Consider the following 15647-nt stretch of genomic DNA (forward strand, 5'->3'; position numbering starts at 1 on the left):
CACAGATTTTAAACCTGCAGCGTGTGTATCTCTCTTAAACCTTGCGTGCTGCTGATGTATTTATGTAAGGTTAAAGCAAAAGCCTTACCTTATGTTTTTGCCTTTTCTATAATTAGCTTCTGTACAGCTGAATTTAGGCCCAATCCCATTTCTTCTTTTTACCCTACCCCTTATTTTCGAGTGTCACCCTAACCCCTTGGAACTGAGTTACAAGGGGTAGTGGTTGAAATCTTGCCCTACGAAATGGGACCCTCAAATAAAAGAGCATTACTTCATTAACAGCTACCAGCGCTGCTCTGTAGGCGACCCTGCCAGCCTGCAGTGACAGCAGAGGAGGGTAAAGTTCAGCTCCTCACTGCTGGGCTTTAGTTACATTTAGGGCATCATATGCCTTCAAAGAGGGGCATTTATTTATTATCACCCACCCCTAATTCTTCAGTGATATGAAGCTAAAGTCAGATATTCTCCAGCTTCTTGTTTTCCCGTTCCGCCTTAAATGGTGCAGCAGTCACATTCTGGCACTTCAGGTGTCAGAACTGCTGGACTATTTAAGGTGGAACGGGAAAGTTGGCTAGCTAGCTACCGAGACATTAGAATGCTATTGGCGATTTTATATGCTCGTTATGACGAAAACGACCATAATACACTGAAACGACATTAAACTAAGATAATACAATGGTTATCATAATTTTTTAACAGAAAATTCTCACATTTGTGGGTTTCTTTGGTTGCTCGCGCAGCCATCTTGCCGGTTTTTCTTTTTTTTCTCATAACACTCTGTTTGGAGTCTCTGAAAAACCTTAGTTTTGAGGGCCATGTAGCCCCAACACCTCGCCCTACCCCTCTATCTCAACATAAATTGGGGCATCCTACCCCTAGATGAGAACAGAGGGCTAAGGGCTGAGTGGTAGGGGCGAGGGGTGAAATGGAATTGGGCCTTAATCTTTCCCCTCTTTGCTTTGGCGTTTGGCAGCCATTTTCTCACACAAATTTAAAGGAGGGCTACAACAATTAGTTTGAATTAAGAATATTTTAAAAATTCTTGATGCATCAACAATAAAAAACTTCATACCATTATATTCACATGGTCAGAAGCATGGCAGTGATATAGCTTCTATTGTTCCATTGAACAGGAAATTGCTTGCTGCACAGACAGAACCTTAAATGGTGGTGGGTGGAAATGGAGAGAATATTAAGAAGGCATATTAGATATTGTCAAATTGTCAAAAGTTAATTAATTTCAGAAATAACCTTTAGTTTAAAGATAAGCAAGGTCAGCCATCTGAATACACTTAAAGAGTCAAGATTTTGCTGGTCTGCAGTTGCACTAAAACATCTCTAAACAGAAAGCTCCAAGTGGTCTAAGAGCTGTGGGCCAGGTTGTGGCCTGTGTTGCGTGGGTCAGTCGAAAGGGCAGCCCAGCGGGGTTTTATGTAGCCCTAGTAGTTGTGTATATATGTGTGTACGACAAGGAGAAAGAGATAGCGAGTGGGAGAAAGTTTTCTCGAGGAAAGGTGGTTGGCCTTACGGCCTGTGTCAAGCCCCCTGGCTACCCCACAAGGTGAAGTGAGGCATTGTAGGTTCAGGTTGCCATGTGGAGGAGTCTCCGCTCTCTCCCTCTTTCACACAAAGGAAAGGGGGCTGCATTGTCCCAAGCAGATCAGCCATGCTTCACAGTGCAGTGGAAACAAAAGCTCAGTCTTTCATCTGGCCCTCTCAGCTGACCCACGCAAAGCAGGCCGCAGCCTGGCCCACAGAACCCTCACCAAGAAGAGTCTTCATGCAGGAGCCAAATCTGTAGAGGCATCGGGAGCTGCTGTAGAGCAGCAAAATCTAGAATCTTCAAGGATATATAGCTCACTTAGCTGCAACAGATCTATAATGGATAAACCTGTTCTTTTCAAGTACTTCATCAGTTCTAAAGTATATTATTATCGCTTATCTTCTTCTCTTGATGGCTCAAAGTTTCATCTATGCAACAGGCAGTTTCTTTTTTATAAAGCAATGAAACTGTACCCCCCCCCTACACTTCCCAAAGCCTGTCAGCAAGCGTGTATCATATGAACGGTATAGAGTGCTTTATTTCAAAGAAAACACATTAGTTGGGTTTCCTTTCAAATGTTTTGAGCAGAAATTGAAGCAAATTTCCAAAAATTAAAAGGAAAAGAAAATGCAAATGAATCAGTCTTGCCATCTACTGTGGTTATGCACAAATTTCTGAAGATGAAGTGACATCAGCACTTAAACCTGGTCTTTTGCATAGCGGGTCTATAATTAAAATAAAAATATCACTCTAAACTGTTACAAGTGTCCTTACTGACTGTCCCGTATGGATTCAGCAAGTACATTTAAATTTTACCATTCATTGCTGTGGTTTTCCACATGCCGTTTGTTATGATATGACACAACTTCACCAGAACTGGAGCTTTGTGCCACATATACATACAATGGAAACCTTTCCTACAAGGCACAACAAGCACAAGTGTACCAGAGCGCACCCAAGAGTCTCGCTCACCATGCGTGCATTTGAACCTTTATTAGCCCTCTGTCAGCTGTTCATTGTAGTCCTAAAAATTCAGAGATGCCTTTATAGCCCATTTAATGAGAGCTGAAGTCATTGTCCCATTTTCTGATAGGGCAAATAGGTCTAGCATTAAAATGTTTTGCAGCTTTTAGGCTTGTTTTTGAATCTTTGGCTTTTCCATCCTGGTTTTTTATGTGCATTTTCAAATTCGCAAAAAAAAGAGTTGGATGGAAAACCAGCTATTTACTGTAGAAATTGTCACATTTTCTCACAATCAACATTTTCCAACAATGCAATGAAGCAGAAGAGATGAGCCATGCACTGAAACACATACAGATACACACTCTTTCTCTGCAGTATGGCCAGCTTAGGCCAAACAGACACAAGGCTTGCTCCAGCCTACTGTTGGTAGGGAATCTCCCGTTCTTGGATAGACTGAGAGTTTGAAGACCGTTTACATCGTGCCATTGTTGTCTGTCTAGAGGGAGTTCTGACAGAGGTACTTGTGTCAAATGCTCACTTCCTGTAAAAGTGACAAGCACAAACGTGTGTTTATTCAGGTCAGTTGTTAAGGCTGAGATTGTGAAGTATTGCCCCATTGTGTTTCACTGCTCATGCACTGTATCACATTACGCACAGGGGTTTTGCCAGGGCACTTCATGCCGTATGTTTGTGTGTGTTGGACTACTTGACTATGGAAAGAGACTGACCAGGCCAGTATTTACATTGCAGGTCACTTCCTGGGCAACAACACAGTGATTGATGTTCTGAGGAGCCAAGGCTATGAGGTGGAGCACACACCAGCAGGCCAGCCTATTAACAGGTAATAATGAGGTAACACACAACTCATACACACCCTCACACACACTTTTACAGGTGCGTCCTTTTCCTAGAAAACTTTTCTTAGAAAACTTTGACATCACTGTAACTGGACCACCACAACCACAATGCAGGCATATATGAAGACACTGTATGCTTTTCAATTGCCTGTGGGATTTTTAAAGTAAATTCCACTCCAGAGACACCGTGAATGACCTCTTACATTGCCCCAGGGGGTAAAAACGTTCTTGAAGGTTGCCCTTTTGCACAGTTCATTGTTTTGTGTTTTGTTTTTGTTCCAAGTCCCAATCTTTACTGCACTGCTGTGGGAGTATGCTGTTTCTCAAACACACTTTCAGACCCTAGCTGCGAACATGCTGTGGTCTTATGTTTCTCAACAACAGGAACACCATCAACACTATCTAGTTCAGGACTGGCCCTCACAAGTTACTGTGGTTTTGATTGACTCAGTGGCCTGAACATAGTATTCAGAGAGAACTGGGATTTCCAAATCTGCCATACTGGATGCTTTGGGCACTAATGCAGAGCATCTTTCTCCGGATTCCAACAGTGATGTACTACTTGCCAAAGGATCGAGACTTTGGTGGAGGAAAAGGCAGCGGCCACAAATTTGTAATTTATTATGAGCTGCCCGCAAAGCTTGTCCCTGTGAAATTTCCAACCATATTTTATCCCTCACAAATGTGTTCTATTACATGTGCCACTACATTGCTAGCTGTGCCCAAAGGCTTGCACATTTGTTTGTTTTTCTTCTCCTGTTTCTCTGTTTTCACCGACTGGATATCAAATGGAAATCATTTTCGAGCAAGCGTGTACTTTTGTTGATGCAATTTCATCCTGCAGGCCAAAAACAGATGTCGAGTTACGCTCTGGCTCGCCTGAAAAACGTCTCGTCAGTGAATAATTGAAAAATTTGCCCCATAATAAGCCTCTTTTTGTTTTTCCGCGCTTGTCCACGTCCGTGTCCATCATCAAAGACAAGCTCAAGTCTGGATCTACCACTTCCTCGCAGAACCAACTTGAATCAACCAGTCAGCAAGTGAACCGCCAAATGTTTAAAGGCAGCAGCAGACTGTAATCCACTAATCACCTAATTGCGCCATTTGGACCAGCGATGGTGGCGATTCGGCTGCAAAAATAAACTGCATGTCAGGGTGGCACTATTTATAGAGTGAGATCAGAGTCATGCCTCTGACTCTAAAGCTTCTATCAGGAAACTCTATAGCCGTCAGCCCATGTTTTCATGTTTTAAAATATGAATTGCAATATTAATAGTTACATAATAGCCGCATAAACCATTGTCGAGCTTACAGTAGTACTCCAAACGTTTCCTTTGTCTTCTAGGGGTTCAGGGGTAGTAGCTCGTCTGTTTGACTGGATGAAAATGCCTCCTTGTGGGCAAAGGGTCCAGCCCAGCGAGTCTGTGCTTGCCTAAATAGACCAGTCCACATAATCAACTGCAGAGGGTCCCCTGGGTCTCCATGCTGGGCCAGAATGAAGCCATTGTGCATAGGACTCGCAATAACTTTTCCACAATGCTTTCACAACCTGAAACTTGCTGTCGGATTTTAAAGCATGGAAATAAAAGCCAGGTTGTGAAGGGCTGAGGTTGTTGAACATCAATCCCAAATTTTAATTTAATTAAATTAAATTTAAATCTCTGCACTGTTACATACAAAATAAATACCAGAAATGAACTTTTCATGTTGTATTGAACAGATGGTTGAACGGATGGTTAAACAAATAGAGATACTGTAGAGCTTGTGCTTGAACACACAAAAAGACAGGATAAGTCACTCCGAAAAGCACCAGTGATTCTGGAGTAGCTCCTGTTTTACCATTTTTGTACTTAAATATGTAAAAAGCAGATAAATCAGCAACACGTTGTCACTGTCATAACCTCGTATCTTTTTTTATAACTTTTTTTTTCTTTTCTACACCATTTGAAAAAGTTAGCTGCCCTTTATATTGTGTGAATGCAATTAGAAGTAGTCTGAAAATACTTCAAATACTACATTAACGTGCATTAAAGTTGAAGCATTTTTTCCTTCTTCTACAAAATCCTCAGTCCGGAAAAAAACGTTTTTGTTACATCAGTAACAAACTGCTTCCTAAAGCTGCTGTGCTCCACTAAGCCACCCTCAGAATGACATGTTTAGTGCTCCTTGCTTTGCCCTAATTCACACAATAAAGCCACTGTCGCATACTGGAAATAAAGTTTACAGCAAGGAAAAAATAAATGTTAATGCGAAGCCCTAAAAGACTATAAAAAGTTGGGGAAACTCTGGGGTGCAGTGCTTAAATCTCAGTGTATCTTTTAAAGTATGAACCTTCCTTAAATTTTAAGGTCATAAACCCCTGGAATTTATGTGTTTCAGGAGAATTTACACACTCTGCCTCCCTCCCTCCTTCTGGGTGGCTGTCTCTGTCTCGTAATCAGATAACACAATCAGTTCATCTCTCCGTTCTGCTTTCTCCTCTGTTTTATCCCCCCACACTCATCAGCACACACGCAATGTGCCACACAGCCAGAGGTGAGATGGTGAGGATGTAGATTACACACCCAAGAAAAACAATCTTCTCACTTTATCAAGCTATCATCCAAAATATGCAGGCAGTGGTCAGAGGAAGAATGCTATTTTGCCTCACCTTTCTTTCTTTCTTTCTTTTTTCTTCTCCCTCTCTTACGCACACACACACATTTATGAAATGGATGGGGTGCCAGATTGGAGGAGACACTAGAAGCCTGAGGTCCGGAAAGTTCCATTATAAAAATGCACCAGCAAGTTGGAGGAGGTTTGGCTTCCCAACTTATTTGCACCATTGCCGCTATAATAGATTCCTGTAATGTTTCAGACACCATTTAAAGCCACATGAATGTGCGTCAGTGAAGACATCTCTCAGAGCCAGACTGAGCTTTCATCAGAAACAGATGCTTCCTTTTTTATCATCTGAAAGATTCCGCTTCATCAAACTCATCGCCACTTCCATCCCAAAAATACACAAACCTCAGAGAATTAAGGCCTTCTTAATGTTCATAATGGAGAAAGTAGCATCCCACCATTTCTGTGACAGAGAATGTTTAGAATGCTTTCTCTTGAACTATGAGTATGTCTGGACGGAAACTAAAATTCGAGGACTAGAGGTGGTGATAACACAGCCTGGATTGCTAGTTCAACAAAGTGTCCAAAAAAGTTCTGCTTTCACAAAACCCATCCAGTGCATGCAAACCAGTTCAGCCATCTCCAATTAAGCCAGGCCATACTGCGCACATTTTCCAGATACCAACTGCGCATACTCCTAGATTAAAAAGGATTTCCAAAGGAAAATTCCCAGTGACTACGTAATCAGGTCCAAGACTAGGCTTAATTTGTGTCTGTAAAACCAAACCATTCCTGTCTGTTTCTAATCCTTCTTCTTCGCCCTCTACAGCGGCCGGAGATCCCGCCCTCCTAAAGAGGACGACATCTCAGACGTGGAGTCCCAAACCGATCTCTTCCTGCACGAAGATCGAGACTGGCAACCCCTAGAGGAGGAGGATCCTCTGCCCCACCTACTGCTTCCAGACAGCCTAGAGCTACTGGAGAAGGTGGAGAGGAAGCTGAAGAAGAAGCGGCGAAACAAGCAGAAGAAGCAGCGCCACCGGCAGTTCAATGACCTCTGGGTTCGCATGGAGGAAAGGTTGGTTACGTTACGTTACATTTACATATACAGCAGACACTCTCATCCAGAGTGACCTGCAGTTGTAGGTGAATGTAACTTTAGCAGTTTAGCCCAAGGACACTTACTGGTATAGCAGTGGCATCCCTGCCTGCCTCCCTCCTTCTGGATGGTTATCTCTGTTTCATAATTAGGGTTTGACGGAGATTAAGGCCCAATCCCATTTCACCCCTCGCCCCTACCACTTAGCCCTTAGCCCTCTCTTTTGTGTGTTCACGTCTAGGGTTAGGGTGTCCCAATTCTTGTTGAGATAGAACACGGCCCTCCAAACAGAGGTTTTTCAGAGACGCACTCCAAACAGAGTGTTATGAGAAAAAAGAAAAACCGACAAGATGGCTGAACAAGAGACCAAAGAAACCCATACATGTGAGAATTTTCTCCTTTAAAAATTATGATAACCACTGTATTATTTTAGTTTAATGTCGTTTCAGTGTATTATGGTCGTTTTCTTCATAACAAGCATAAAAAATCGCCAATAGCATGCTAATATCTCAGTAGCTAGCTAGCTAACTTTCCTGTTCCACCTTAAATAGTCCAGCAGTTCTGATGCCTGAAGTGCCAGAATGTAACTGCTGCACCATTTAAGGTAGAACGGCAAAATGAAAATAAGAAGCTGGAGAATATCTGACTTCAGCTTTGTATCACCAAAGAATTAGGGGTCTATGATAATAAATAATTGCCCCTTCTTTGAAGGCATATGATTCCCTAAATGTAACTAAAGCCCAGCAGTGAGGAGCTGAACTTTACCCTCCTCTGCTGTCACTGCAGACTGGCAGGGTCGCCACAGAGCAGCGCTAGTAGCTGTTAATGAAGTGGTTTTTTTTTCTTGAGGGTCCCATTTCGTAGGGCAAGATTTCAACCACCACCCCTTGTAACTCAGTTCCAAAGGGTTAGGGTGACACTCGAAAACAAGGGGTAGGGGTAAAAAGAAGAAATGAGATTGAGGCTAAATGTGTGCAAAACATCATGGGACATGTTGGAAGCCAAGGCATAGCTTCAAAGACTTCAAAGGAAACTTCAACCACAAGTATCACCTGATAGATAACAGCTATTATTTTTGCATATTCAGAGTTTTCCAGTGAATCATTATTTTTGGTAAGGATTTCTGGAAATCCTCCAGGTGAAATTTGAGTTTTCTCTCCCTTTCGCCATCTAGACCTTATTAGCCAGTTGACACAATCATAGTCCACTATCGAGTTCCAGAGCCCAGGTGTGAGGTGGTTTCCTCCTGACCGTTTCATGTTACGGTTTGAGCAAGAGGATGAGGTGGGTCGTGTTAGCTAAGTGTAGTGTAGAGGACTGGGGAGCTGGTTGGGCGGTGGTTTGCCTGAGGCCCCAGCAGGTTGGTGAAGCATCGGCGAACAGGAAAGGATTGTCTCTAAGGCAGAGATGATACTTTGTTTGAGAGCTGTAGAGGATACACAAGCTCTTCAATCACATCACACACATATACACGCAGGATAGTAATTCCATCACCCCCCTGCAGCACTGATTCTGTCTCAACTGAGCTGGTGCCTGGCTTTGAATACATTATGGATCTAAGATACTGAGGGATACTTTACTCTGTGTACAACGTTAGAAAGAGGTATACAGCCCTGGACTTTGACTCTAGTTTCCAGTCGTGGATTTTGTAATCACTGGTAGGTGAGACTGTATGTCTTAGAACAGGGCTTCTCAACTCCAGTCCTAAGGAATCACTGCTCTGCAAAGTCTCTAGTTTTCCTTGCTGGCAGTAGAAATGACAAAATGTATGATCACCAATCTTTAACCGTACTGTGCTGTACTGAACTGCCCAGAGAACAGGGGCTATTGTTGAAACGCCTTTAAACCACAAAGATATTTCTGCAAACACATTTACATTTACAGCATTTAGCAGACACTCTTATCCAGATTACTTACAAAAAGTGCTTTGTTTGTCTAGAGAAAGTATCTTTGCTAGTTACCAATAGGTTAGAGAGAAAGCCAGTCCTGAGCTCAGATAATGCTAGAAACAAAAGCCCATGTTGATACCCAGAAAAAAGAAACAGAGTTAAACACAGAGCAGTGCAATACATTTTAATAAGTGCAGTACAATACATCACAATACATACTTAACTCAGTGCTCACTTAAATGCTGTATAAAGAGATGACATGGATTGTTTCAGAGAGAAAAGAGATCGAGAAACAATACTCAGTAAAACAGATTAATTAAACTGTAATAAGCCTTATTCATCATGGCTAGCTGAATTGAACAACTGCCATGTCAGTGTAAATTAAGAACTGTCATGATATGGGTTTAAAAATTATATGCATTTCATTTAGTGTTTTTTTGCATTTGCCTCTTTAATTCTGTGCAAAATATGCCTTTAAAAGATTGTTTATAAAAATGTACTTGAGCACTCAGCAGAAAATGAAACCCCAGACTGTCAAAAAAAACAATATTTTCTGAATATGAACTGAATTTATTTTTACCTACATTAGAGGAATTCATCTGGGACCCAAGCGTTATTATAGAGGGACAAGATGTCTGTCTCGATCTCTTTTCTCTCTGAAACACAGGAGTAAGTAAAATGAATTTGCCTGTAATTCTAAACAAGCAGGTACAAGCCATATTAATCCATGTTCTGAGCCAGAAGGAACCATAAAGAAGAAGCAAACTGGCTGGACCTTTAAATTCCATCCATGTCCAGAAACTGTTGACACAGTCAGAGGAAGTGGATGTCATTTCACTTTTGGGAAAAAAAAAAGAAAAAAAAAAACACTGAAACAATTTATTCGTCTTTTTCCTCCATTTCTTGAAACGCAGAGCTTTCTAACCTTGACTTGTGCCAAATTCTGCCCGCTTCTACCCTTTTTTTCTCCCTTTCTCTGCATGGAAAATAACCCTGTTTATTGTGCCTGCACGTTTCATAAACTCACACATTTCAGACGGCCCACAAGCCTGACAGCACTACGACGGATTATTATAAACATTCAAGCTGGAAATTGTTGACCAAGGTCAGCCCTGAATGTTTACGCATGTTGGCCGATCATCATTATTCTATCATTTTTTTTTTCCAAGCATATTTGTAGCTTGAATTCTTTTGAAAACATACAGCCCCCCTTGTTCTAAACTCCTTGGTCTGCAGGGGGAGACTGAATAGCTGCTTTTCTGCCATTGCTTTGATACATGGCCTAATGCTAACTGTCAAACGGCATTAAGAGACTTTCCTCTTGACTTCCCAGGCATGATTTCGTAGTGGAGGTCAAGTTTAAGTAAATCTTCATTCAGACTTCTGAACTAAGGGTTTAAAAGGAAAAAGATACAGACGAAAAAACATTGTAAAGACAAGTAGGGAAAAGTGAAAAGAAAGCTTTGAAAGTAACGTCTGAAACAAGCAACCAAGGCCAATTAATGCAAAGTAAATATTATTAACTACAAGCGTACGAATCAGGAAAAAATGCCTGAATATTCAAGCTTGTTTTGGGCTGTTTTGTCCCACCTCATAAATACAAAGTGCTGATAGCCATAAATGGCCACCACTTTATTCTGTTCAGAATCCTATCTTATCCTCATCTCCATCATTTAATTAAGTTTCAGACATCAAACACAAAGAGTGCAGGTCCCGACTGTTTGTTTTGCTAACAGAGGCGATAGGACAAGCTTGAGAAATTGGAATTTTCGTGTGAGTGGCATTTGCTGGAACCAGTCAAGATGCAGAGAATGAACCTGCAGGCTTTTGTTTTGACTGGCTGAGGCCCATGCTTGACCATGTGGAGGGAGGGAAAGATAAAAAGAGAGGGGAATGTCGGGGCAAATTGGCAGGGTGCAACAGTTTAACCCTTAGAAGTCACAGTTGTTGCTAACAATACATAGCATACATAGTGTAGTTTTAGAGTTAGTTATTCCTCACTGACTATATTTAAACAAGCAGAGAAAAAAGTGCAAATTCTAACCACATTTGTCTTTGTAACCAGAAGAGATTTTATTACAATTTGAATTCAGCATTTTATGGCAAGAAAAACTCTTTTTAATGGTTAGTCATATTTTTTAAGCACAGACCTAAAAGCACAATCCTGTGACGGCGTTTTAGGGCCACTGTTAATAAAAATAAAAACACTAGACTTCGAGAAAAACTTTGTAATATTTCAAGAAAAAAAGTTGTAATATTTGGAGCATAAAAGTGGGCTAACTGTAGGGGGGCTGCCATAACGCGTTGGGGTCTCGGTTGCTATTCTGGCACGCCAGAGTTCCACGCACTCCTGTCTCTGTCAGTCAATCATTTTGAATATCATTTTCACTGTCTGTGACACTTTAATGTCGTAATTCTACGACTTTTCTTTCTCTAAATATTACAACTTTTTTTCTCTAAATAGTATGACTGGATGGGGTTGAGGTCAGGGCTCTGTGAGGGCCAGTCAAGTTCTTCCACACCAAACTCACCCAATGATGCCTTTATGGAGCTGCTTTGTGCACTGGGGGTCAGTCATGCTGGAACAGAAAAGGTTCTTCCCCAAACTGTTCACACAGAGTTGTAAGCATAAAATTGTCTAAAATGTCTTGGTGCTGAAGCATTAAGATTTCCCTTCACTGGAACTAAGGGTTCTAGACCAACCCCTGAAAAACAACCCCATATCATCATCCCTCCTCCACCTCCTGCCAACTTTACAGCTGGCACAGTGCAGTCAGGCAGGTAACGTTCTCCTGGCATTCGCCAAACCCAGACTCATCCATCAGACTGACAGATAGAGAAGCTGATTCGTCACTCCACAGAATATGTTTCCTCTGCTCCAGAGTCCAGTGGTGGCGCTTTACTCCACTCCATCCAACGCTTGGCATTGTGCATTTTGATCTTAGGCTTGTGTGCAGCTGCTCAGCCGTGGAAACCCAGCCATGAAGCTCCTGGCGCTCAGTTTCTGTGCTGATGTTAATACCAGAGGAGGTTTGAACTCCAGTTATTGATCAGCAGAGCGCTGGTGGCTTTTATGCTTTATGCTCCTCAGCACTCAGCGACCCGTTCTGTAACTTATGTGGTCTGACACTTCGTATCTGAGTTGCTGTGGTTCCTAAACACTTCCACTTTTCAATAATACCACTCACAGTTGATTGTGAAACATCTAGGAGGGAGGAAATTTTGTGCACTGACTTTCTGCAGCGTGGCTCCTATTACAGCACCACACTCTGTTTCATTGAGCTCTTTAGAATGACTCATTCATCCAGAAATGTTTGTAAAGGCAGACTGCATGACTAGATGCTTGATTTTATACATCTGTGGCAATGAGACATATAAGTGTGGTTTCAAATTTATCAGCTTGTAGCCGTTTGCAAGATGATATTTGGTTCCTTCGTATGAAAAGCAAATACTGGTACCATAATTTTCTTCCATGGCTAGTAAAGATAGGCGATGAGATGACTTTTTATGGGTCTCTTATTTTTTTACTTCAGAGGTATTAAATTCTAAAATTGCCTAGAAACAGTGGTGACTTACATAAAATATCTTAATTTATCTTAAGTTTTCCTTTTACCTTAAAATTGCGTCTTTAGGGAAAGGCTTATGTGGAAATCAAAAACCTGTGTAACCATAACGGTGAACTGAATTTCAGACCCTGTGTTTAAGTTTCAGCCCTTTTTTTCCCACAGTTGCACAATTTTTATTTGCATGTTTGAATGTGTCCCTTAAAGATAAAAAATGGTAAAATTGTCGAAAATGTATTGGTAAAATAAATTATATTAAAAACATTGAATGTTAAAACCCAGAAGCTGCTTAAAAAACATAATGTACTAAACCTCCCCATGGAAATCTGACACAGTTCGATGTTTATATGTAACCCACATCCACAGTTTTCTTTGCCATTGTTAGATTATTTGTAAAGGCAGGATGTGTGTGGGTCTCTCAGTCTTCGCCATAGACAAAACACTGGAAAGTCCTTCATCGCTGAGTCTTAACACTCTCTGTTCCTTTCTCTCGACCACAGCACAACAGTGGAATCACCTCCCCCAGTTGTCCGAATCATCAACGGCTACATCACTGTCCAGGCCCATCCTCAAGACCACGGAAGATCTAATCACGACAGGACATTCTCAGGCTCCACCCCCTTGAGGGGAGGAGCCTATGTCGGCATGCTAATACTGTGGGTTCAAATGATCCGGCAGTGGCTCCTTGACCTATAAACCAGCAGCATGACCTCATTGACCTCAGGACCTCCTGAACTCCTAAAGAACTCAAAAGGTGCAGAGGTCGTTCAGAGCGCTGACAGCCAAAGGCTAATCTCCTGCCTAAGGGTGAAGAGCCATGAAAAAGACTCCTTAAACGTATTCTTGATTTCCTGAAGGACTGCTTTTACACTGCATTACAGTGCAGCTTTTGTACATATTAAATGTATCATAGATGTAATTTAGAAACATGAATAAAATGTATGTTTTTTTGTTCATTTTTTATATATACAGTAAATAAGATTCACTATATTTTTGTGACTAAATCAAGTACTAACAAATAGTTTTTTTTTTTTTTCTTTTTTTAATTTCACTTATGGGGATAAACAGTGGTTTGTTTTGCTTAATTAGCTACATGCTCTGATGTCTTTGAATTTCTGATTACATAGAGGTTATTCATTTAATTTATTAAATATTATAGCTTTAGCTTGTTCTGAATGTGTTTATCCTGACAGCTCTTTAAGGTGTGTGATTGTTTTGACCGGGGCTTTCCTTGCTTTCAAAAGACTCCCTTATCACTGTCATCCAGTAGCACGCATTCCAGTAATGTATGTGGCACCAAGTTATCATATTTGTTTATACTGTTGAAGACAATAAACTATTTATCTAGTTGAAGGCTCCTGTGTGAAAATAGAGATAAGGGTTATAAAGTGAACTAATTTACTGAGGGTGTCAAATGGCCCAGTGCCTGTTGAGAGAAGTAATGAGCTCTTGGCGGTGGTGGTGGTGGTGGAGGGGGTGTTTTGACATCATCAAATTCTCCATAAAATTCCCAGGTTTCTTCAGAACACTGGTGATACATTATCACTGTCATGTGAAAACGACATAACCGTAAGTTTTTTCTTTCTTTTGTTTCTTGGAAATGCCATCAGCCCTTTGCTATTTTGTAGCTATTTCATGATGAGTGGACCAATAGAAGTTGTCCAAAATTACTTAGAATAAAATATCGGTCCTACTTTATATTAAGTGTCTCTAATAACTGTGTAGTTACATGTGAATAACATATGCAACAACAATGTAACTACTAATGATTTAGTCACTGTTACAGATGGATTACAGAAGTGCAGCCTATGTAATTACACAAGTGTATCAACTTCAGTTTTGCCTCATGTAATTACACAAGTGTATCTTAATAGTTGCGACAGCCTATTCTCTCTCATGTAATTACACAAGGGTAATAACACAAATGTAATTTGAACAGCAGTTGTTTTCTGGTCTTTTCCAGCAGTGAAAGGAAGTCTGTAATAACTTACATTAAAACATTACTGACACTGTATCTGCCAGCTTTCCTAACATTTAGCCAGTGTTTATGTTGCTAATGCTGTGACACTGTAACCAGTTTCAGCTTTAAACCATTCTGTAATGTGACAGAACAGCAGACGACCCCTTATCTTAAAATGTTACTTTTATAACATTTATATTACCACTGCATTATTACACAGTACCTACATAATAACTACACAGGAACTGTCCACTTATTTTAAAGTGTAACTTTAACACTGAACTACTGGAAAGTCCCTGTGTAGAAGAGACACTTCTGTAATCACATGAGGCAAAACTGAAGCTGATACACATATGTAATTACATAGGCTGTACTTCTGTAATCCATCTGTAACATTGACTAAATCATCAGTAGTTACAGTGTTGTTGTATATGTTATTTATGTGTAACTACACAGTTATTAGAGACACTCAATATAAAGTGGGACCAAAATCTCACTAAATTACTGTACATTAAAGTTACACACACATATAATCTAAGCCGTTTATTCTTCTGGGTCGCAGGTGGTGCTGGAGCCTATCAGCGGAAGGCAGGAAGCACAGTGGACAGGTCACCAGTTTATCACAGGGCAACAGTAAGAGGTACATTAACCTTTTTTCCCTTGTCCTGTAAATGAACCCCTTTGGAGATACAAGGTTATGTTTGACTGCGATGATACAAAACATTAGCCACTTGTTCCATTTGTGATTAGATGATTATGTGTTTTACCGAACATCTGGAACTTAAGCCTATTTATAGTTCTGCTGTTATAGGTGTCAGATCGTGGCACGATTTACTACAACACGGCTGGCAAACTTTTCACAGCTTTCTGCAACCAGCCCCTAAACACGGAACGCTCCGGGCTTCGGACTTCTTTCCACGTCGGAATAGGAGCCCGCTCTCCTCCCTGATTTTCAACACGTTTAATGGATTGATTGTAGGCACCAGATGGCTTGCATTTCGTTCCCCGGCAGAACCCAAGTCATTCTCCATGGTTCGCTTGTGGGAGACGAAGAGCCAGATGTTGTTCAAAAACACTCCTCCGTGTTCGTTCTCCCGACAGCCAATGATGCAAAGGACCCAATATCTGGCAACCATGCTCCATAATGTTTTATGGGTACATTTCAATAA

At 41.0% G+C, this 15647-nt stretch overlaps 1 protein-coding gene across 1 annotated transcript in view; it reads left to right on the plus strand.

The window, feature by feature from the left end:
- trabd2a (TraB domain containing 2A) overlaps positions 1–13570 on the plus strand; it is a 72730-nt gene extending 59160 nt beyond the window's left edge. Inside the window, exons 5-7 of the mRNA XM_036580726.1 lie at positions 3257–3347; positions 6797–7045; positions 13019–13570. Of these exons, the coding sequence (XP_036436619.1) occupies positions 3257–3347; positions 6797–7045; positions 13019–13214 (536 nt within the window). The 3' untranslated portion in view covers positions 13215–13570. The remainder of the gene's footprint in view (positions 1–3256; positions 3348–6796; positions 7046–13018) is intronic.
- Positions 13571–15647: the final 2077 nt, after the last annotated feature.

Source organism: Colossoma macropomum, unplaced genomic scaffold (assembly GCF_904425465.1).
Source record: "Colossoma macropomum unplaced genomic scaffold, Colossoma_macropomum, whole genome shotgun sequence".
Lineage (NCBI taxonomy): Eukaryota > Metazoa > Chordata > Actinopteri > Characiformes > Serrasalmidae > Colossoma > Colossoma macropomum.